This window comes from Nyctereutes procyonoides, unplaced genomic scaffold (assembly GCF_905146905.1).
Source record: "Nyctereutes procyonoides isolate TBG_1078 unplaced genomic scaffold, NYPRO_anot_genome, whole genome shotgun sequence".
Lineage (NCBI taxonomy): Eukaryota > Metazoa > Chordata > Mammalia > Carnivora > Canidae > Nyctereutes > Nyctereutes procyonoides.
In genome coordinates, this window is record NW_026575049.1 from 17,215,620 (window position 1) to 17,240,991 (window position 25,372).

Sequence of the window (25,372 nt, forward strand, 5' to 3'; positions counted from 1 at the left end):
TACTAAGAGACAGGTCCATTCAGAGCACCCAAGACATTAACAACAACAGCAAAATGCACCAGAAATAAATGCAGTCAGTCTAAGGCTCTCATATCAGTGTCTTAAAAGAACAAACTTTGGTGCTTCAAACTTAATGTATCTTTTTATACAGAGTCCCTTTCTCATCTTGGGCATCAAGAAGTCATCAGTATCTAGTTTATCTGAACAGTCGTTGTTAATACTAACCTGATGGTAACAATTTTAAAGGGGCATGACATGGGATAATTTCAGAAGGAAAACTTGAAGGTACTTTGTGGCTATCTTATTTGACAAATATGAAGTATTATTGCTAGCTGTCATTTTGAATAGTTCAAAGGGTCTGTCTCAGGAGTTCTTAGAAGTAGTTCTTGATTTTGATGAAATGATTGGCAGATAATTTAAGTTTAACCTAAACCATGTTCTTCCAGGGGGAAATATGGATCTACATTCATAAATAAAAAGATGAGCTAAATGTTAGAGATACCTTTCATACTCTGAATGAATACTTCCTTGGATGGCTTCAGGCTTTAGGAATCATATGCCTCATTAAACATTGAGGTTTTCTTTTCTCCTCAAAGGCTGCTGAATGAATGAATGAATGAATGAATGAATAACACACACCAGGTTTAGTTGATGTTGGTAAATGAATACAGTCCATTGATTGTCAATACATGCATTGATTGTCTTTACATAAATAGGATAGTATACTTCCTCTGAGTCAGTGATATTGCATCATCTCTTGGTAGACTCTTTAAGCCAATTTTTGCTGATCCTCGAAAATTAGACTTTAAGTACTCCTTTTCAGTGATGCTCACATGAACTTTCTATATATATTAATACCTTTCTGCACAGCTTTTCATTCATTTCCTCAAAGGTTTAAAGAGTGTCAGTCAAGTTATTATTTTTCAGAAGCTATTAAAATTGATTGGAAACTTAAGAGAAATAAAGAATATGCAAAAAAGTTGAAATAAGGTTAAAAATGCAGTGCATTGACACATTATTACCTATGGAAGAGTAATAATATACCTTTGTTTTAAAAAAAGCTTTATTTAAATTCCTGCTTGTTAACACAGTATTAGTTTCAGTTGTACAACATAGTGGCTCAACACTTGGATACAATGCCTGATACTCATCACAGATGCCCTCCTTCATGCCCATCTCTTGTTTTCCCCATCCCCTCTCACCTTCCTCTGGTTTTTATTAGTTTATTCTCTATAGTTAAGTGTATGTTTCTTGGTTTGCTTCTCTCATTCCCCCTACCCTTTGCCAGTTTGTTTGGTTTCTTAAAATCCATATGAATGCAATTGTATGCTATTTGTCTTTCTCTGACTGACTTATTTCAGTTAGCATCATTATTTTTAGGTTGTAAATGGCATCGTTTCATCCTTTCTGATAATGGAGTGATAATATACCTTTGTAAACCAGGTTCTCCAAAGCCAGTAGAAGCCAGGAAATTTAATGCAGAAATTTCAATTTTGGGATTGAAATCAAATATTGTTTATTTGATAAGAATGCATTTTGAAGCTCCTAGATGTTGTGAAGAACCAGTACTTCCTAGGAAAAGCAAACCCTGATAAAGAAAGAGAATTATTATTGAGCAGAAGTAAAGTTAATTAAAAGAATGAAATATAAGGAATTTAATGAAACTTAAATTTAATGAAATTTAATAGACACAGCCTAGGAACTGTGCAGCCAGGAATTCAGCATTCCATAGAGAATTTTGCCTGCTTGGCATTTATGATGCAACTACAAACTCACTCAACATCACTTCAATAAATAAAGAAAAGTGTTTCTTTTAAGCCTCCTATGACTTCCAGGCACAGGACTGTGTTGCAATGCCTTTAAAGATCACAATCTGCTGTCACTTGCACACATACACAATGTAGTGGAGTAGTTCCCAGGGGATTTCAGCACAGATGTATGATGGACTGGGAAAAATCCATTGAAGATTCATAAAATTTTCCCTCTCCATAAAATGACACACCAATTCAGCCAGATTCTGGCTCTACACTTAGACCTTTGTTAATTAACTCTTCGAGTTTATTCCTTGTGTTTTCTTCTAGAAGTCTGGCAGGAGAACCACAAATAAGCAACTGAAAAATGAGAAACCACACAGAACTAACAGACTTTATCCTCCTGGGATTGTCAGATGACCCACAGCTTCAGGAGGTGATCTTTGTCTTTCTGCTCATCACCTACATTCTCAGCATCACTGGGAACCTGACCATTATCACCCTCACCCTGCTGGATTCCCACCTCCAGACCCCCATGTATTTCTTCCTCAGAAACTTCTCCTTACTCGAGATTTCATTCACAACTGTGAGCATACCCAAGTTTCTGGGGACCCTGATTACAGGAGATAAAACTGTTTCCTTTAATGATTGCATGGCTCAGTTATTTTTTTTCATTCTGTTGGGAGTCACTGAATTTTACCTGCTGGCTGCCATGTCCTATGACCGATACATTGCCATCTGCAAACCTCTGCATTACATGACCATCATGAATCCAAGAGTCTGCATACTCCTTGTCTTTGCTTCTTGGTCGGCTTCATTCTTAATCATATTTCCATCACTCATGCTGTTCATACAGCTTGATTATTGTAAGTCCAATGTTATAGACCATTTTACCTGTGACTATTTCCCCTTACTACATCTTTCTTGTTCAGACACTAGATTCTTAGAGATAGTGGGTTTTTCCTGTGCTGTTTTTACGTTAATGTTCACATTGGTGATAATAATTCTGTCCTACATATATATCCTCAGAACAATTTTGAGGATTCCTTCTACTAGTCAGAGGACAAAGGCCTTTTCCACCTGTTCTTCCCACATGATTGTCATCTCTATCTCCTATGGCAGCTGCATTTTCATGTATATTAACCCAGCAGCAAAAGACAGAGTGTCTCTGAGCAAGGGAGTTGCTGTGCTAAACACCTCGGTAGCCCCCATGCTGAACCCCTTTATTTACAGCCTAAGGAACCAGCAAGTCAAGCGAGCCTTCCTGGACAGGGCAAGGAAGATTGTATTTTTCTCAAGCAAATGAAAAAAGTGCTGTCATAAATTAGAGGCATAATGAAGAACAAGTAAGCAAAAAACAGAGTTCTCAAAGTCTAACAATGACCATGTAGCCTCACTAGAGTTCTATTTCATTGCTTATATTTCTATTGCTAGCAGTTTGCTGAGGATATTTGAATTCATAGATATTTTTTCCCTTTAAATTCCAATTCCTTTTCATTGCACTTCCCTTCCTTTAAACTAGTCTTTCCACTCTATAACTATGAGGTTGGCCTCATTTCCCCCTTCTAAATATCTTTAAATTCCACTTTTTTCACAGTAATGCTTAGAAAATCAAAGAAAGACAAAAACACCACAAGATCAATGAGTTAAAACTGTTTTATAATTTCACAAGGAAACACTCTTTCATGGAATTCAGAAAATATTGTCATGTTTAACATTATTATTTATTTACCATAAAAAGACTATAAATATAACTTAGTCTTACTGGAGTATTACAGACACTATCTTCTCCATATAAGAGCACACTTAGTAACCGTGTAAAAAATGTGTAACAAAAAAAATAATATAATTACTTTTTTTGAGAAGTCTCAAAATATTCTTCAATTTAAAATTTTACTGTGCCATATAACGTCTCAGCTTAAAACACAATTATGAAGACACACTTACTTAGGGAAAACTTGAAGTAGACCCTACTTCTTGAAACCCCAATTTTAAATTTTACCCAATTTAAAATTTTACTGTGCCATATAACGTCTCAGCTTAAAACACAATTATGAAGACACACTTACTTAGGGAAAACTTGAAGTAGACCCTACTTCTTGAAACCCCATAATTACCACATACTCCATACCAGTTCTTTAAAAAAAAAAAAGCCTGAAGAAATAAATATTCCTAGGTACTAGATATGACCACAAATTTACTGTGGTATATTTAAATAAATGCTTGATGTTAAACTGCTCTTTTGGGTAATAATGGCTAAGAGTTATAACATTCTCTTACTTTTTCTGGCCATTTTGATCTAACAGCTTACATGTCAGCTCATTTTGTGAAAGTGATACAAAATCTTCTTTGTTTCATACTATGCTTTGTTCGTAGAAAAATCATTGCAAGAAAAATCAGTACAAGCCCACTATCACTGCATTTCTTCAGTCCTTTACTGGAGGTTCCACAGGACAAAAATGAATACATTTAATAGTATTAGAAAGGAAGATGCCAATAAATCTCTTTCAAATAACATGATTTTCCTCCTAAGGCCTTAGTGTATTTACACTAAATGGTTCTTAAGCCCAACACAGTCCTCTCCCAGATATCCACACATCACCTCAAAAAGGCCTCCCTCAATGACACTACTTAAAATTACAGAAGCTCCCCACTTCCAAGGTTATTCAATTTTCTCCTCCTTTACAAAATAGTTATCAATTTATAAAAGACCCATAATTTGCTAATCAATCATGTTCATTGCTTATTGTCTGTATCCTCTCACATCTCTCACCCCATGAGAGCAGGGACTTCTGGCCTCCTTTGCAGATAAAATGATGTGCTCTCAGCAGTGGTGTGCAGGGGCCTGCCTCTATACTTCCCAAGAGCCAGTTGTGCTGTGTCTTCTCCATTCTGTATTCAGAAAGTTCCCATCAGTAGCTTGAAACTTGCCATGTAAGAGAAGTGACATCTTAGAAACAGATAAGCTCTATAGATCAGTCCCTCACCTCCACCTCCTGAGAGGCAGTTGTTGAACATTTACCAGAAGTCACTAATCCTCCTCATTTAGAACATGTGTCTGCTTTGTAGTGGGTATTAGACAAATATTTTTTGAATAAATAAATACGTTTGCATAATTTAGAATGGTCTGGTGCCCTAGCAATCAGAGCACTGACTAAATATTTTACAACATAAACACATACAATAATGTACATAACACTGAGTTAGCTTTTAAAACTGTTCAAATAAAATGTGCATTTTATCACAACTAGACATTTTGTATGACAAAGAAATAATTAAATGTTTTCTAAAGCATTTGGTATTCATTTTCTTTTATTTTACATTAGGTCTCTTGACAACTATGTAAAAATCAATTTATTTGATGTGTACTGACTTTTCATGAAGTTAATGACAACACTTTTTGTTAAGGTTCGCATATTGAACTTTCTAATGATAGGAATTCCTATGATGCAAAACCTTATTTTTTTCCACTCAAAAAGATTCCTATAATTATTTGGGTTACACCTAGTAATTTATGAGGTTCCAACATCATCTGTCAACTGATACACTTCTGATATTATAAATTCAAATAGAATAATAGCTCAGTTAGATGATGGTAGTCAGTAAATGGGAGGCCAGCCAGACATCTTGGGGGGTGGGGCTTACCTATAGAGGATAATAATATACCATTGAAAATAATTAGCAATACATACTGGAATTATTCAAAAATATGATGTGAGTTCAGGACATAGAGAAAATCTTTATTTTATGTTATTTTATTTATTTCTGTAAAACTTTTATTGGAGTTTTATTTGCCAACATATAGTATAACACCCAGTGCTCATCCTGTCAAGTGCTCCCCCCAGTGCCTGTCACCCAGTCACCCCATCCCCCTCCCACCTCCCCTTCTACAACCCTTTGTTCATTTCCCAGAGCTAGGAGTTGATTTAGAGAAAATCTTAATATATTTGGATCCCCTAGCAATCTGATTTAATAAACTTTTTTTATTATGAATATGTCACAGCAAAACTTTATTTGTAACTGAAACCTGTCCTCCACTGTCTGAGGAGAGTGAAACCTGGTAGCCTGAACAATAGTTCATAGACCTAAAACATAGGCACTCATCAACCTCAGAATACATGGAGGTAATTGGCACATTATTAAAAAGCAGATGTCCTACTAGCTTGTGGATAAGAGGCTAACAGTTGTAATTAGTCTTCCTCAAAAATAAATTATTAGGAGGCCTAGAGAAAAGCTAGAGAGCTATTAGGAACTAGGAATAAAGCAGTAAAGGTAGAAAGTGAGTGAGAGAGTGATCAAGGAGGAAAGAGAGAGACAATTCAGCATCTAGAAGTTTGAGGAAAAATATGGAGAGGAAACATATCTAATAAGGTATTTCACGGGCAGTCCAGGTGGCTCAGCAGTTTAGCGCCACCTTCAGCGTGATCCCGGAGACCCACCATCGAGTCCCGCGTGGGGCTCCGTACATGCAGCCTGCTTCTCCCTCTGCCTGTGTCTCCGTCTCTGTCTCTCTCTGTCTCTGTCTCTCCTGAATAAATAAAATCTTTAAAAAAAGATATTTCAAATGAAGTGCAGTGCTTTGTGAGATAGAAACTCATCTGCCGGGATCCCTGGGTGGCGCAGCGGTTTGGCGCCTGCCTTTGGCCCAGGGCGCGATCCTGGAGACCCGGGATCGAATCCCTCTCAGGCTCCCGGTGCATGGAGCCTGCTTCCTCCTCTGCCTGTATCTCTGCCTCTCTCTCTCTCTGTATGACTATCGTAAATTAAAAAAAAATTAAAAAAAGAAACTCATCTGCCTTTCCTGTAAGTAACTCCATAAAGACTGCATTGCCCACAATGCTATAATTTACAGTCATATAGGATCACATGAGCCTCATAGTACAGTATGCTTATCAGTATAATTAGAAGTTTTTGAATATACTGGAATTTCATCTTTCTTGACTATATTAATGGACTATGAGTATTTTTCTAGTGAAAGGAATGCTTTGTTCATTATTGCATAGCAAAGGCTTATTGTAGTGTAGCCATTAACTAAAATATTTGTTAAATTAGTCAAGGATGGAGGTCTCAAAATGCTTATTCCTATCTAAACTATTTTTATCTCTTGCTTTGAGTAATTATAATTATTATGTCCTGATATTTTGTTTGAGTAAGTTTCTATGCTTGGGTTTTCTAGAACCCCTTCTTTTTCAGAATCATAGACAAAAATCTCTATAACCCTTATAAAAATAACAGCACCTTTAAACTCCTTACTCAACAGAAAGAACCTATCTTTTCTATTTAGATTTACCTCCCAGAATCTCCACTGTGAACATATATGGGGTAAAATCTTATATTTTAATCATTAAGGTACCAGATGGAACCCTATGATTAGACTCCCATAGATCTCACACTTTCAATGTTTTCTTAATTTGAGATGTTTTCATATAGACAATAGTGAAATATCACAATGGTACTCAACAATGCCATTTATTTGGCACATATCAATGGCTTCCTTGAGACAGATCCTTTCAAGTCTCAGTAACAACTCATGTACTCCATCTTTCACTCTATATAATCCCCAGAAACACAGTTCCATTTGTGTGACCTTGGAAAAATTAGCTAAACTCTCCAAGGGTCAGCTTCCTAATATAAAAATTATGGAGGATAATAGGAATTTCTTCAGAGAGTAGTTGTAAATATTGATTTATACAAGGTTTGCAAAAGACTTACAAATATGCCTGGTACCCTACAAATGCTTAATAAATTAAAACTATTACTATGATCTTAAATAATATCAGCTTTAATTGAATGTCATACAGCCAGCAACATGCAGTTTACTCAAAAACAATTTGGCTTTATGTATCACAACACTGTCTGTAGGAAAATGTCCTTGTATAGCACATTATGTGGTACTGCCTCATCCATAAATTGGGGATGACAATAATGTTTATTTCTTTTTTACACATCACTACTCTAAAAATATTTTATTATGGACTTACACATTTTGCATCTACCAAATTCCGTCAATTATGTGTATCTATATACGAAGACTGCAAAGACTACATTTTCCATTGTCCATAAAGTTAGAATTATAAATATAATTTTACTTCTGCCAACCAGATGCATTCATAAAAGATACAAACTTTAAGCATTGTTATAGTTAAGCATCTACATTGCTGGTGTAGATCACAGCAGATTCCAATGACCATAAATTTTGTAACAATAGCCCTAGATTCCTGAGGATCAGCTCTCATGAGGACTCAATTTTGTAAAGCAGCTTTGAGATCATTCCAGGAAGCTCATCCTAAAATCTGCCTTTAACTCTCTTGATAATTCCTTAATTTGTACATTACATTAAATTGATTTACATTTAACTAGCTATAGTAAATTCTGTTCTCTACAACTGCAGTTGTATATATATACAAAGCCTATCCAGGTAACAGCTCTAAAAGAAATAAGAATTTGGAGCCAATTTATTAACCTGGCTTGATTTGAAGTCAGCAATGATTCCATTAGACACTGAAACACTGGTAGTCCACATGGACACATTAACAATGCAGAGACCACCAAGAATAAATGCCTACTAAAAGCAAAGTTGAATAAAATTGAATACTGAATACAAGGCTTATGTAGGAGCTGGCTGCTTCTAAATGCCTTAGACAGCTTAAAGAACAAAATGTAATTTTGTTTCAATCTTCTCATTGATGAAGGATAGTTGGAAGAAAAGCAGGCATGGACAAGGGACCCTAGGAGAAAACCACCCTTAAAAGGATTCTACACCTCCCTGGAAGGAGTGCTTCACTCTTTCCCATGTGATAGGTAGATAACCACTACCTGATTGGATGACAAGTTCATGGAGGGTTAATTATATTGAATCAGCTCACCAACAAACCCATAAAAACCCCTAGACTTAGAAACTCTGATAGTAACCCTCTCAGGTCCCCTCCCTCTTTGGAAGCTTTGTACTATCACTCAATAAACTCTGCTTTGCTGCCCACCACTCTATCTGGTCTACCTCTTCATTCTTCTAAGTGGTGTGACCAAGAACCATTGGCACTGGTAGAGAAGAAATCCTGCCTAGCATCATAAATGAAGAGATGACATCGCCAATATTAAATCCTGATCCTGCAAATATTAAATCCTGTTCCTTAAATATCCAGTTGATTTAATTCACAACCTCTTCACATGTCTTACATTAATGTTAGAATACTGACTGGGAAAAAATGGGAACTGATCATTGGAATGAAGGCATCTCTGTGGATTCAGATGATTCTGAGTACCTGAACATGAAAGCACCACCTAGATTCCCTTGGCAGCAGAAGGATCATCTTGTTCTGCTTCATGAAGCTGACTATATATCATTTAGAACCTCTGTAATTATCTCACCTCAGGTAGTTAATTTTAAATTTGTCCTTTGTGTACATTCACCATTCTTAGCCTGTGTTCTGACCTATATGTATCAGAATCTAGCATTACCAGGAGATGGTAAGCAAGAACAAACTCAGAAAAAGACATAATTACACTTAAAAATTTTACCTGATTTAATAATGTTTTCTTTCAACAAATTTTTAAATCTAATTAGTTAATATACTGCAATACTGGTTTCAGGGGTAGAATTCAGTGATTCATTACTTACATATGACACCCAGTGCTCCTCATAACAAGTGCCCTCCTAATACCCATTACCCATCTATATCATCTCCCACCCTCATCCTCCCATTAACCCTCAGTTTCTTCTCTGTCACTTATGGTTTGTCTCCCTCTCTCTTTTATCTTTCTCCCCTCTCCCGTATGTTCTTTGGTTTTGTTTCTTTTAATTAATTAATTAATTTATTTATTTATTTTAATAAATTTATTTTTTATTGGTGTTCAATTTGCAATATATAGAATAACACCCAGTGCTCATCCCATCCAGTGCCCCCTTCAGTGCCCGCCACCCAGTCACCCCAACCCCCCGCCCACCTCCCCTTCCACCACCACTAGTTCGTTTCCCAGAGTTAGTAGTCTCTCTTGTTCTGTCTCCCTTTCTGATATTTCCCAATCATTTTTCTCCTTTCCCCTTTATTCCCTTTCACTATTATTTATATTCCCCCCAAAATAAGACCATATAATGTTTGTCCTTCTCCGATTGACTTATTTCACTAAGCATAATACTCTGGTTTCTCTTCAGATTGAATAAATATTTTGACTTTCTGTTTTTTTTTTCCTTTTTTTTCATGTAGAAATTAGTTAGCTTTATTTTATTTTATTTTTATTTTTTAATAATAAATTTATTTTGGGGGATCCCTGGGTGGCTCAGCGGTTTTGCACCTGCCTTTGGCCTAGGGCGCAATCCTGGAGTCCCAGGATCAAGTCCCATGTCAGGCTCCCGCATGGAGCCTCGTTCTCCCTCTGCCTGTGTCTCTGCCTCTCTCTCTCTCTCGCTATGTATATCATAAATAAATAAAAATTAAAAAAATAATAATAAATTTATTTTTATTGGTGTTCAATTTGCCAACATACAAATAACACCCAGTTTTCATCCCGTCAAGTGCCCCCCTCAGTGCCCGTTACCCATACACCCCACCCCCGCCCTCCTCTGCTTACACCACCCAGTTCCCCAGAGTTCGTTTCCCAGAGTTAGTTTTTATGTTCTGTCTCCCTTTCTGATATTTCCCACACATTTCTTCTCCCTTCCCTTCTATTCCCTTTCACTATTATTTATAGTCCCCAAATGAATGAGAACATATAATGTTTGTCCTTATCCAATTGACTTACTTCACTCAGCATAATACCCTCCAGTTCTATCCACGTTGAAGCAAATGGTGGGTATTTGTCATTTCTAACGGCTGAGTAATATTCCATTGTATACATAAACCACATCTTCTTTATCCATTCATCTTTCGATGGACACCAAGGCTCCTTCCACAGTTTGGCTATTGTGGAAATTTCTGCTAGAAACATCCGGGTTCAGGTGTCCCGGTGTTTCATTGCATCTGTATCTTTGGGGTAAATCCCCAACAGTGCAATTGCTGGGTCGTAGGGCAGATCTATTATTAACTCTATGAGGAACCTTCTCTCAGTTTTCCAGAGTAGCTGCACCATTTCACATTCCCACCAACTGTAAGAGTGTTCCCTTTTCTCCACAGCCTCTCCAACATTTGTTGTTTCCTGCCTTGTTAATTTTCCCCATTCTCACTGGTGTGAGGTGGTATCTCATGTGGTTTTGATTTGTATTTCCCTCATGGCAAGTGATGCAGAGCATTTTCTCATGTGCCTGTTGGCCATGTCTATGTCTTCCTCTGTGAGATTTCTCTTCATGTCTTTTGCCCATTTCATGATTGGATTGTTTGTTTCTTTGGTGTTGTTTAATAAGTTCTTTATAGATCTTGGAAACTAGCCTTTATCTGATACATCATTTGCAAATATCTTCTATCATTCTGTAGGTTGTCTTTGAGTTTTGTTGACTGTATCCTTTGCTGTGCAAAAGCTTCTTATCTTGATGAAGTCCCAATAGTTCATTTTTGCTTTTGTTTCTTTTGCCTTCGTGAATGTATCTTGCAATAAGTTACTGTGGCCGAGTTCAAAAAGGCTGTTGCCTGTGTTCTCCTCTAGGATTTTGATCGACTCTTGTCTTACATTTAGATCTTTCATCCATTTTGAGTTTATCATTGTGTATCGTGCAAGAGAGTGGTCTAGTTTCATTCTTCTGCATGTGGATATCCAATTTTCCCAGCACCATTTATTGAAGAGAATGCCTTTCTTCAAATGGATAGTCTTACCTCCTTTGTCGAATATTAGTTGACCATAAAGTTGAAGGTCCACTTCTGGGTTCTCTCTTCTGTTCCATTGATCTATGTGTCTGTTTTTGTGCCAGTATCACACTGTCTTGATGATAACAGCTTTGTAGTACAACCTGAAATCTGGCATTGTGATGCCCCCTGCTATGGTTTTCTTTTTTAGAATTCCCCTGGCTATTCGGGGTCTTTTCTGATTCCACACAAATCTTAAAATAATTTGTTCTAAGTCTCTGAAGAAAGTCCATGGTATTTTGATAGGGATTGCATTAAACGTGTAAATTACCCTGGGTAACATTGACATTGTCACAATATTAATTCTGCCAATCCATGAGCATGGAATATTTTTCCATCTCTTTTTCTTGTCAATCTCTTTCAGAAGTGTTCTATAGTTTTTAGGGTATAGATCATTTACATCTTTGGTTAAGTTTATTTCTAGGTATCTTATGTTTTTGGGTGCAACTGTAAATGGGATTGACTCCTTAATTTCTCTCTCTTCAGTCTCATTGTTAGTGGATAGAAATGTCACTGACTCTGGGCATTGATTTTGTATCCTGCCATGCTGCCAAATTGCTGTATGAGTTCTAGCAATTTTGGGGTGGAGTCTTTTGGGCTTTCTATGTAGAATATCATGTCATCGGTGAAGAGAGAGAGTTTGACTTCTTCTTTGCCAATTTGAATGCCTTTAATGTCTTTTGTTGTCTGATTGCTGAAGCTAAGAATTCCAGTACTATGTTGAATAGCAGTGGTGAGAGTGGACACCCCTGTCTTGTTCCTGATCTTAGGGGAAAGGCTCCCAGTGCTTCCCCATTGAGAATGATATTTGCTGTGGGCTTTTCGTAGATGGCTTTTAAGATGTTGAGGAATCTTCTCTCTATCCTTACACTCTGAAGAGTTTTGATCACGGAGGATGCTGTATTTTGTCAAATGCTTTCTCTGCATCTATTGAGAGGATCATCTGGTCCTTGGTTTTTCTCTTGCTGATATGATGAATCACATTGATTGTTTTACGGGTGTTGAACCAGCCTTTTGTCCCGGGAATAAATCCTACTTGGTCATGGAGAATAATTTTCTTAATGTACTGCTGGATCCTATTGGCTAGTATCTTGTTGAGAATTTTTGCATCCATGTTCATCAGGGATATTGGTCTGTAATTCTCCTTTTTGGTGGGGTCTTTGGTTTTGGAATTAAGGTGATGCTGGCGTCATAGGACGAATATGGAAGTACTCCATCTCTTTTATCTTTCTGAACAGCTTTAGTAGAATAGGTATGGTTTCTTTTCTTTTCTTTTTTTTTTTTTTTGGTATGGTTTCTTATTTAAAGGTTTGATAGAGTTCCCCTAGGAAGCCATCTGGCCCTGGACTTTTGTGTCTTTGGAGGTTTTTGATGACTGCTTCAATTTCTTCCCTGGTTATTGGCCTGTTCAGGTTTTCTATTTCTTCCTGTTCCACTTGTGATAGTTTGTGGCTTTCCAGAAATGTGTCCATTTCTTCTTGATTGCCTAATTTATTGCCATATAGCTGTTCATAATATGTTTTTAAAATCGTTTGTATTTCCTTGGTGTTGGTAGTGATCTCTCCTTTGTCATTCATGATTTTATTATTTTGAGTCTTCTCTCTCTTCTTTTTAATAAGGCTGGTAATGCTTTATCTATATTATTAATTCTTTCAAAGAACCAATTCCTGCTTTTGTTGATCTTTTCCACAGTTTTTCTGGTCTCAATTTCATTGAGTTCTGCTCGATTCTTTATTAACTCTCTTCTTCTGCTCGGTGTAGGATCTACTTGTTGTTTTTTCTCTAGCTCCTTTTTTATTCTCTAGCTCCTTTGTATGTAAGGTTAGCTTTTGTTGTTTTTTCTCTAGCTCCATTTTATTCTCTAGCTCCTTTGTATGTAAGGTTAGCTCTTGTATTTCCAGTTTTTGAATGGATGCTTTTATTGTGATGTATTTCCCCTTTAGGACTGCTTTTGCTGCATCCCAAAGATTTTTAACGGCTGTATCTTCATTCTCATTAGTTTCCATGAATCTTTTTAATTCTTCCTTAATTTCCTGGTTGACCCTTTCATATTTTAGCAGGTTGTTCCTTAACCTCCACGTGTTTGAAATCTTTCCAAATTTCTTCCTGTGATTTAGTTCTAATTTCAAACATTATGGTTTGAAAATACAGAGGGGATTATCCCAATCTTTTGGTATTGGTTAAGACCTGATTTGTGTCCCAGTATGTGGTCTATTCTGGAGAAAGTTCCATGTGCACTTGAGAAGAATGTGTATTCCATATCGTTTTGATGTAAAGTTCTGTAAATATCGGTGAAATCCATCTGGTCCAGTGTATCATTTAAAGCTCTTGTTTCTTTGGAGATCTTGTGCTTACAAGACCTGTTGATTGTGGAAAGTACTACATTGAAGTCTCCAAGTATAAGTGTATTATTATCTAAGTATGTCTTAACTTTGGTTATTAATTGATTGATATACTTGGCAGCTCCCACATTCAGGGCATAAGTATTGATGATTGTTATGTCCTTTGTTGGATCGATCCTTTAAGTATGATATAGTGTCCCTCTTCATCTCTTACTACAGTCTTCGGGATAAACTTTAGTTTATCTGATATAAGGATGGCTACCCCTGCTTTCTTTTGAGGACCATGTGAATGATAAATTGTTCTCCAACCTTTTATTTTCAGGCTGTAGGTGTCCTTATGTCTAAAATGTGTCTCTTGTAGACTGCTAATAGATGGGTCTTGCTTTTTTTAAATTTTTTTTAAATTTTTATTTATTTATGATAGTCACACACACACACACACACAGAGAGAGAGAGAGAGAGAGAGAGAGAGAGGCAGAGACACAGGCAGAGGGAGAAGCAGGCTCCATGCAGAGGGAGAAGCAGGCTCCACGCACCGGGAGTCTGACGTGGGATGTCTCCAGGATCGCGCCCTGGGCCAAAGGCAGGCGCCAAACCGCTGTGCTACCCAGGGATCCCCGGGTCTTGCTTTTTTATCCAGTCTGAAACCCTGCGCCTTTTCATGGGGTCATTAAGCCCATTCACATTCAGACATACTATTGAAAAATATGAATTTAGTGTCATCATGATACCTATTCAGTCCCTGTTTTTGTGGATTGTTTCCTCAGACTTCCTCTTTCTTTTCCAGAGTTCCCCTAATATTTCTTGGAGAGCTGGTTTGGTGGTCACATATTCTTATAGTTTCTGCGGATCTTGGAAGCTCTTTATCTCTCCTTCTATTCTGAAGAAGAACCTTGGTGGATAAAGTATTTTTGGCTGCACGCTCTTCTCATTTAGGACCCTGAATATATCCTACTCGCCCTTTCGGGCCTGCCAGGTCTTATGGAGAGGTCTGCTGTTAACCTCCCCACAAAGGTTATGGATTTCTTGTCTCTTGCTGCTTTAAGGATCTACTCTTTACCTTTGGAATTTTCAAGTTTCACTATTAAATGTGGAGGTGTTGAGTATTTTTTTATTGATTTTAGGGGGGACCTCTCTATCTCCTTGATCTGAATGCCTGTTTCCCTTCCCAAGTTAGGGAAGTTCTCACCTATGATTCCAGATTTCAGGTTGTACTACAAAGCTGTGGTCATCAAGACAGTGTGGTACTGGCACAAAAACAGACACAGAGATCACTGGAACAGAATAGAGAACCCAGAAGTGGACCCTTTACTTTATGGTCAACTAATATTCAATAAAGGAGAAAAGACTATCCACTGGAAGAAGACAGTCTCTTCAATAAATGGTGCTGGGAAAATTGGATATCCACATGCAGAAGAATGAAACTAGACCACTCTCTTTCACCATACACAAAGATAAACTCAAAATGGATGAAAGATCTAAATATGAGACAAGTTTCCATCAAAATCTTAGAGGAGAACACAGGCAACACCCTTTTTGAACTTGGCCACAGCAACTTCTTGCAAGTTACATCCACGAAGGCAAAAGAAACAATGCAAAAATTAACCAATGGGACTTCATCAAGATAAGAAGCTTTTGCACAGCAAAGGATACAGTCAACAAAACTAAAAGACAACCTACAGAATGGGAGAAGATATTTGCAAATGACGTATCAGATAAATGGCTTGTTTCCAAGATCTATAAAGAACTTACTAAACTCAACAGCAAAGACACAAACAATCCAATCATGAAATGGGCAAAAGAGATGAACAGAAATCTCACAGAGGAATACATAGACTTGGCCAACAAACATGCACATGAGAAAATGCTCTGCATCATTTGCCATCTGGGAAATGCAAATCAAAACCACAAGGAGATACCACCTCACACCAGTGAGAATGGGGAAAATTATCAAGGCAGGAAACCACAAATGTTGGTGAGGATGTGGAGAAAAGGGAACCCTCTTACACTGTTGGTGGGAATGTGAAATGGTGCAGCCACTCTGGAAATGTGAGAGGAGGTTCCTCGAAGAGTTAAAAATAGAAATGCCCCACGACCCAGCAATTGCACTGTTGGCGATTTACCCCAAAGATACAGATGCAATGAAACGCCGGGACACCTGCACCCCGATGTTTCTAACACCAATGTCCCCAATAGCCAAACTGTGGAAGGAGCCTCGGTGTCCATCAAAAGATGAATGGATAAAGAAGATGTGGTTTATGTATACAATGGAATATTACTCAGGCATTAGAAATGACAAATACCCACCATTTGCTTCAACGTGGATGGAACTGGAGGGTATTATGCTGAGTGAAGTAAGTCAATCGGAAAAGGACAAACATTATATGTTCTTATTCGTTTGGGGAATATAAATAATAGTGAAAGGGAATAGAAGGGAAGGGAGAAGAAATGTGTGGGAAATATCAGAAAGGGAGACAGAACATGAAAGTCTCCGAACTCTGGGAAATGAACTAGGGGTGGTGGAAGGGGAGGAGGGCGGGGGGTGGGAGTGAATGTGTAACGGGCACTGAGGGGGGCACTTGAGGGGATGAGCACTAGGTGTTATTCTGTATGTTGGCAAATTGAACACCAATAAAAAATAAATTTCTTATTAAAAAAAAGAAAAACAGGACATTAATAGAATCATTCAACATGATCAAGTGAGATTTATTCCTGGAATGCAAGGGTGGTTTACTATTTATACATTGATCAGTGTGATACAGCATATTAATAAAAAATAAGAACCATATGATCCTTTCAATAGATGCAGAAGAAGCATTTGACAAAGTACAACATCCATTCATGATAAAAACCCTCAACAAAGTTGGGATAGAGGGAACAAACCTCAATATAATAAAGGACATATATGAAAAATCCCACACATATATATTATTCTCAATTGGTAGAAAACTGATATCTTTTCCTCTATGGTCGGTCAGGAACAGAGATGTCCATTCTCACCACTGCTTTTTAATATAGTAGTGGAAGTGCTATCCACAGTAATCAAACAAAGAGAAATAAAAGACATCCAAATTGGTAAGGAGGAAATTGAGTTTTCACTGGTTTCCAATGATATGATACTCTATATAGAAAACTCAATAAACTCCACCACCAAATAATTGCTAGAATTGATAAATGAATTCAGTAATGTTGCAAGATATAAAATCAATGTACAGAAACCTGTTGCATTTCTATACATCGACAATAAAGCAGCAGAAAAAGAAATTGAGGAAACAATACCATTTACAATTGCTCCAAAACCAGTAAGATACCTACATGAAATATCTGTACTCTAACACTATAGAACACTGATAAAAGTAACTGAAAATAACACCGGGAAATGGAATGACATTCGATGCTCATGGATTTGAAGAACAAATATTGTTAAAATGTCCACACTACCTAAAGCGATCTATAGATTTAATGCAATCCCTATCAAAATACTAACAGCATTTTTCACACAAGTAGAACAATCCATCCTAAAATTTGTATGGAATGACAAAAGACCTCAAATAGCTAAAGGAACCTTGAAAAAGAAAGCATAACTGGAGGTATCACACTGCTGGCCTTCAAAACTGCAGTAATGAAAACAGCACCATTAGAAACGGAATCACGGATCAGGCGAACAGAAGAGAAAAACCAAGATGAACCCACAACTCTATGGTCTACTAATCTTTGACAAAGCAGGAAAGAATATCCAATGAGAAAAAGACAGTCTCTTCCAAAAATGGTGTTGGGAAAACTGGACAATAACATGCAAAAGATGAAACGGAACCACTTTCTTACATCAGACACACACAAAAAAAACTAAAAATGGATGAGAGACCTAAGTGTGAGACAAGAAGCCATCAAAATCCTAGAGGAAAACACAGGCAATAACCTCTTTGAAATTAGCTGTAACAACTTCTTACTATATATATATATATCTCCCAAGGCAAGAGAAACAAAAGCAAAATAAACTATTGAGACTTTATAGAAATAAAAAGCATATGCACAAAATCAACAAAACTAAAAGGCAACCTTTGGAAGGGGAGAAGATATTTGTAAATGGCACATCTGGTAAAAGTTTAGTATCCAAAATCTATAAAGGACTTGTCAAACTCAACACCCAAATAACAATCCAGTTAAAAAATGGACAGAAGGGGGGAGGGGCAAGATGGCGGAAGAGCAGGGTCCCCAAACCACCTGTCCCCACCAAATTACCTAGATAACCTTCAAACCATCCTGAAAATCTACGAATTTGGCCTGAGATGTAAAGAGAGACCAGCTGGAATGCTACAGTGACAAGAGTTCGCGCTTCTATCAAGGTAGGAAGACGGGGAAAAAGAAATAAAGAAACAAAAGGCCTCTGAGGGGGAGGGGCCCCGCGAGGAGCCGGGCTAGGGCCGGGGCGAGTGTCCCCAGGACAGGAGAGCCCCGTCCCGGAGAAGCAGGAGCTGCACCAACCTTCCCGGGCGGGCGGAAAGGGCCTCGCAGGGAGTTAGAGCAGGACCCAGGAGAGCGGGGATGCCCTCAGGCTCCCTGGGACACTAACAGACACCTGCAAGCGCAGGAGAGTGCGCCGAGCTCCCGAAGGGCTGCAGCGCGCACGGTGGGACCGGAGCAGCTCGGAGGGGGGCTCGGGAGCGGCTCCAGGGAGGGGGCTGCAGGGCGGGAGCGCGAATCCAACAGGGCAGGCCCCGGAGCACAGGGCGCCGGGACACAGCCCAGGATCCGGACTCCCCCTGGGACAGGCAGAGGCCGGGAGGGCCCAGGACAGCGAGGACGCTCCTGCCCCGAGCTGAGCAGATCAGCGGCCCCGCCCCGGAGCCTCCAGGCCCTGCAGACGGAGAACCGAGAGCCCCCCGAGCCCCGTAGTTCCTGCGGAGGCTAAAACCAGGCTTCCAGAGTTGCCATAGCAACTGCGGCTGTTCCTCCTGGGGCCCCACGGGGTAAACAACCCCCGCTGAGCCCTGCAGCAGGCAGGGGCAGAGCAGCTCCCCCAAGTGCTAACACCTGAAAATCAGCACAACAGGCCCCTCCCCCAGAAGACCAGCTGGACGGACCAGTGATACTCCCCCGTGTTCCAATACAACTTGTTTTTGGCCACTCTGCACTGAGCAAAATGACTAGGAGGAAAACCTCACCTCAAAAGAAAGAATCAGAAACAGCCCTCTCTCCCACAGAGTTACAAAATCTGGATTACACTTCAATGTCAGAAAGCCAATTCAGAAGCACTATTCTACAGCTACTGGTGGCTCTAGAAAAAAGCATTAAGGACTCACGAGACTTCATGACTGCAGAATTTAGATCCAATCAGGCAGAAATTAAAAATCAATTGAATGAGATGCAATCCAAACTAGAAGTCCTAACGACGAGGGTTAACGAGGTGGAAGAACGAGTGAGTGACATAGAAGACAAGTTAATGGCAAAGAGGGAAACTGAGGAAAAAAGAGACAATCAATTAAGGGACCATGAAGACAGATTAAGGGAAATAGATGACAACCTAAGGAAGAAAAACCTACGTTTAATTGGGGTTCCCGAGGGCGCCGAAAGGGACAGAGGGCCAGAATATGTATTTGAACAAATCCTAGCTGAAAACTTTCCCAATCTGGGAAGGGAAACAGGCATTCAGATCCAGGAAATAGAGAGATCCCCCCCTAAAATCAATAAAAACCGTTCAACACCTCGACATTTAATAGTGAAGCTTGCAAATTCCAAACATAAAGAGAAGATCCTTAAAGCAGCAAGAGACAAGAAGTCCCTGACTTTCATGGGGAGGAATATTAGGGTAACAGCAGACCTCTCCACAGAGACCTGGCAGGCCAGAAAGGGCTGGCAGGATATATTCAGGGTCCTAAATGAGAAGAACATGCAACCAAGAATACTTTATCCAGAAAGGCTCTCATTCAAAATGGAAGGAGAGATAAAGAGCTTCCAAGACAGGCAGGAACTGAAAGAATATGTGACCTCCAAACCAGCTCTGCAAGAAATTTTAAGGGGGACTCTTAAAATTCCCCTTTAAAAAGAAGTTCAGTGGAACAATCCACAAAAACAAGGACTAAATAGATATCATGATGACACTAAACTCATATCTGTCAATAGTAACTCTGAACGTGAACGGGCTTAATGACCCCATCAAAAGGCGCAGGGTTTCAGACTGGATAAAAAAGCAGGACCCATCTATTTGCTGTCTACAAGAGACTCGTTTTAGACAGAAGGACACCTACAACCTGAAAATAAAAGGTTGGAGAACCATTTACCATTCAAATGGTTCTCAAAATATACCCTAAAAACTATAGAACACTTGTGAAAGAAATTGAGGAAGACACAAAGAGATGGAAAAATATTCCATGCTCATGGATTGGCAGAATTAATATTGTGAAAATGTCAATGTTACCCAGGGCAATTTACACGTATAGCGCAATCCCTATCAAAATACCATGGACTTTCTTCAGAGACTTAGAACAAATTATTTTAAGATTTGTGTGGAATCAGAAACGACCCCAAACAGCCAGGGGAATTTTAAAAAAGAAAACCATATCTGGGGGCATCACAATGCCAGATTTCAGGTTGTACTACAAAGCTGTGTTCATCAAGACAGTGTGGTCCTGGCACAAAAACAGACATATAGATCATGGAACAGAACAGAGAACCCAGAAGTGGACCCTGAACTTTATGGTCAACTAATAATATACGATAAAGGAGGAAAGACGATCCACTGGAAGAAAGACAGTCTCTTCAATAAATGGTGCTGGGAAAATTGGACATCCACATGCAGAAGAATGAAACTGGACCACTCTCTTGCACCATGCACAAAGATAAACTCAAAATAGATGAAAGATCTAAATGTGAGACAAGATTCCATCAAAATCCCAGAGGAGAACTCAGGCAACACCCTTTTTGAACTTGGCCACAGTAACCGGAGAAGGATAAACAGTGTATGTTCTCATTCATTTGGGGAATATGAATAATAGTGAAAGGGAATATAAGGGAAGGGAGAAGAAATGTGGGAGAAATATCAGAAAGGGAGACAGAATATAAAGACTTCTAACTCTGGGAAATGAACTAGGGGTGGTGGAGGGGGAGGAGGGCAGGGGGTGGGGGTGAATGGGTGACGGGCACTGAGGGGTACACTTGATGGGATGAGGAACTGGGTGTTATTCTGTATGTTGGTAAATTGAACACCAATAAAAAATAAATTTATAAAATTAAAAAAAAATGGACAGAAGACATGAATAGACATTTTTCCAAAGAACACATGCAGATGGCCAATAAATACATGAAAAGTTGCTCAACATCACTCATGATGATCAGGGAAATACAAATCAAAACTACAATGAGATATCATTTCATATCGGTCAGAATGACTAAAACTAGCAACACAGCAAACAACACAGTTGGTGAGGATGGGAGTAAAGTGGAACCCTCTTACATTGTTGGTGGGAATGAAAACTGGTGCTGCCACTCTGGAAAACAGTATGGAGGTTACTCAACAAGTTAAAAATAGAACTACCCTATAATCCATCAATTGCACTAGTAGACAGTTACCCAAAGAATAAAAAATACTAATTGAAAGCATATATGTACCCCCATATTCATAGCAGCATTATCAAAAATAGCCAAATTATGGAAAGGGCCCAAATGTCCATAAACTAATGAGTGGATAAAGAAGGTATGGCGTGTGTGTGTGTGTTTGTGTGTGTGTTGTGCTAAATGAAATAAGTCACTCACAGAAAGAAAACACCCTATGATACACTGATATATGGAGTTTTAAAAACAAAACAAATAATAGTAGGGGGAAGAAGAGGGGTCAACCAAGACTCTTAATTATAGAGAAAAGCATGGCTACCAGATGGGAGGGGGCTGGGAGGATAGGTGAAATAGATGATGTGGTTTAGGAGGGCACCAGCGATGAGCACCACGTGTTGTATGTAGATATTGAGTCACTGAGTTGTACATCTGAAACTAGTATTGCATAGAATGTTAACCAAATGGAACTTACTCGACAAAGCAGGAAAGACTATCCACTGGATAAAGGACAGGCTCTTCAATAAATGGTGCTGGGAAAATTGGACATCCACATGCAGAAGAATGAAACTGGACCATTCTCTTACACCAGACACAAAGAGAAACTCAAAATGGATGAAATATCTAAATGTGAGACAAGATTCCATCAAAATCCTAGAGGAGAACACAGGCAACACCCTGCTTGAACGCGGCCATAGCAACTTCTTGCAAGAAACATCCATGAAGGCAAGAGAAACAAAAGCAAAAATGCATTGGGATTTCATCAAGATAAAAAGCTTCTCCACAGCAAAAGAAACAGTCAACAAAACTAAAAGACAACCTACAGAATGGGAGAAGATATTTGCAAATGACCTATCAGATAAAGGGCTAGTATCCAAGATATATACAGAACTTATTAAACTCAACATCAAAGAAATAAACAATCCAATCAAGAAATGGGCAAAAGACATGAACAGAAATTTCACAGAGGAAGACATAGACATGGCCAACAAGTATATGAGAATATGCTCCGCATCACTTGCTATCAGGGAAATACAAACAAAACCATCATGAGAGATTTATTTATTCTCACCTCACACCAGTGAGAATGGGGTAATTAACAAGACAGGAAATAACAAATGTTGGAGAGGATGTGGAGAAAGGGGAACGCTCCTGCACTCTTGTTGGGGATGTGAACTGGTGCAGCCACTCTGAAAAACTGTGTGGCAGTTCCTCATAGAGTTAATAATAGATCTGCCCCATGACCCAGGAATTGCAATGCTGGGGATTTACCCCAAAGATACAGATGGAATGAAACGCTGGGACACCTCCCCCCTGATGTTTCAAAAGATGAATGGATAAAGAAGATGTGGTTTATGTATACAATGGAATATTACTTAGCCATTAGAAACGACAAATACCCACCATTTGCTTTGATGTGGATGTAACTGGAGGGTATTATGCTGAGTGAAATAAGTCAATCAGAAAAGGACAAACATTATCTGGTCTCATTTTGGGGGGGAATATAAAAATTAGTGAAAGGAAATAAAGGGAAAGGAGGGAAATTGAGTGGAAAATATCAGTGACGGTGACAAAATATGAGAGACTCCTAACTCTGGGAAATGAACAAAGGGTAGTGGAAAGGGAGGTGGGCAAGGGATTGCAGTGACATGGTGACGGGTACTTGGGGGCACTTGGCGGGATGAGCACTGGGTGTTATGCTAAATGTTGACAAATTGAACTCCAATTAAAAATTTAAAAAAATAGGGATCCCTGGGTGGCGCAGCGGTTTGGCGCCTGCCTTTGGCCCAGGGCGCGATCCTGGAGACCCGGGATCGAATCCCACATCAGGCTCCCGGTGCATGGAGCCTGCTTCTCCCTCTGCCTATGTCTCTGCGCCTCTCTCTCTCTCTCTCTGTGACTATCATAAATAAATAAAAATTTAAAAAAAAATAAAAATAAAAAAAAATTTAAAAAAAAAATTTAAAAAAATAAAGTATTCTTCCAATTTTAAAAAAAGAATTTGTTGTTGAATTTCTTTTTTCTTTGTTTCTTTTATGTTTAAAGGAGGTCAATTTTTTTGCTCTTGTTTATTACTTTCCTAGTGGATAAAAGAGAAACTGCCTTCTCTTTGCCTCTTCTAGTAAAATTCTGTTGATGCAATTTTTGTCACTGAAAGCAAGATATTAAATCCAAAGGGCATGAACTTTTTTGATTGGGTTTGTGTTAATATCTCTTTTACAGATTGTTTTAAGTCATTGCCAGTTAATTAGTAAGGACTCAAATATTTTCATGTTAAAATAGTGTCTCTAGGTTTGAATTCTCCCTACGACAGCGAATTATGAAAAGTTTCCCCTGGAGACTCCAATTTACTTGTATGTGGCCTACTCACTTTAGTGTGTAAGCTAATGTGTTGTTTTACTAATGTGGGACAGGTTGGCTCTAAGGAGCAAAAACATTTATCAGGATTATGAGACCTGACAAAAAGAGAAACTGGACTAGGTTCATGGGTGTCCTGACAGAAGACTTTAAGGGACTTGAGAGATACATTAAACTACTATGTTAGATCAAATCGAGATGTAGGAGAAATGTTTCCGCTGCCCATCTTCTACTTTCCTCCAACCCACTTTCTAACTTCTCAGCAATGCATATATCATAGCACTGACTAAACTTAGGCCTGTCACCATAGGAAATTATCCTACGCTCTAAAAAGTTTTTTTTCTTTCTAAGGTATCATAAGATATAATATAAGATTTTAAGAGGACTCCATGAAATGTAACTACTTGGTTTTTGTTTATTCTACTTTCAAACATATATTTGACATGAATTTAAGGATCTCTAATGAGGATACAACTTTGGTTGATGTGTCGTTCTTTTGGGAGAGTGAGGGCATGCTTATGCAATTATATGAATATGTATCTTATTTTTTGATGTGAGATTGATGATACAGGTAGTATATTTCTGGATAGCTATCAAATTTTAATCCTTTTAAATGTCAGTATATTCTTGTGCATAAAAGTCTCTCAGAAAATTACATTTATATATCCAAAGAAACTATTTTCTCAGAAATGAAAAGAAGTATGCTTTACCAAATATAGAAATCTATTACTCACATTATCAATTTTTAAAAGATAGAAAAAAACATGTTTTCCAGAGCATAATAAAACTCAAATGATATAAAAGTAAATATAATTAAAATGCATTTTATCTTAATTACTATTATGACTGTGACTCCTAATTTCTGTTGGTTGTTGGAACACATGAAGCTTTCAAACTCCTAAATTGAAAATGGTATTGAGGATGAAGATTTTTATTTGAACTTCTGGTCAGTTTTGTTTATGAATCCACTATCATATTCACAACTCCAAGATGCCTAAGGCTGTGGAATGTCAGGGAACTTCTCCAGTTTCAGGAAAGTTGCAATTTTTGACTCACAGGGCTGTGAGCACAATTACTACATCTAACTTGGCATTTGTTTTATTTGATAAGAATGCAGCTAAGTGAATAAACAAAGAGTCCCTGATGATTGAAGAACAGAGTCACTAATGAATCTTCTGAGTAATAAAATTGGGATTAAAAAAAGTACACTACCTATGGCTTCTTTGGAGACACTGTCTTTGGAGACCAGAAGGATGCAGCAGCAGTCAAAGGCCAGTAGGACAAGAGAAAAGTCTGGTTATAAAACACTGCTAGCTCCTTTATACCGTCATATCACATAAACTAGAAATATCACAAGGGAGGATCATAAAGAAACCACATTTCTCATTTACTGGTTTGTTACATAAATTACTTATTTTATTTGGGATTATACTTAGACAAGAAAAAGGAAAAATATTTAAAAACATATAATTCATACTGATTAATTATAGTATCAAATTTCCAGACTTTTCCCCAAAATCTATCAATATACTTATAGGTATCATTTAATAATAAATGTTAGTAACATAATTTGTATATTTGGGTACATAAATCAATGTTA

At 38.2% G+C, this 25,372-nt stretch overlaps 1 protein-coding gene across 1 annotated transcript; it reads left to right on the plus strand.

Moving 5' to 3' along the window:
- Positions 1-2,118: 2,118 nt before the first annotated feature.
- On the plus strand, positions 2,119-3,057 carry LOC129512041 (olfactory receptor 6C1). Its single transcript, XM_055329294.1, has one exon. It carries the CDS (start codon positions 2,119-2,121, stop codon positions 3,055-3,057), a length of 939 nt encoding a protein of 312 aa, XP_055185269.1.
- The last annotated feature ends 22,315 nt before the right edge of the window (positions 3,058-25,372 follow it).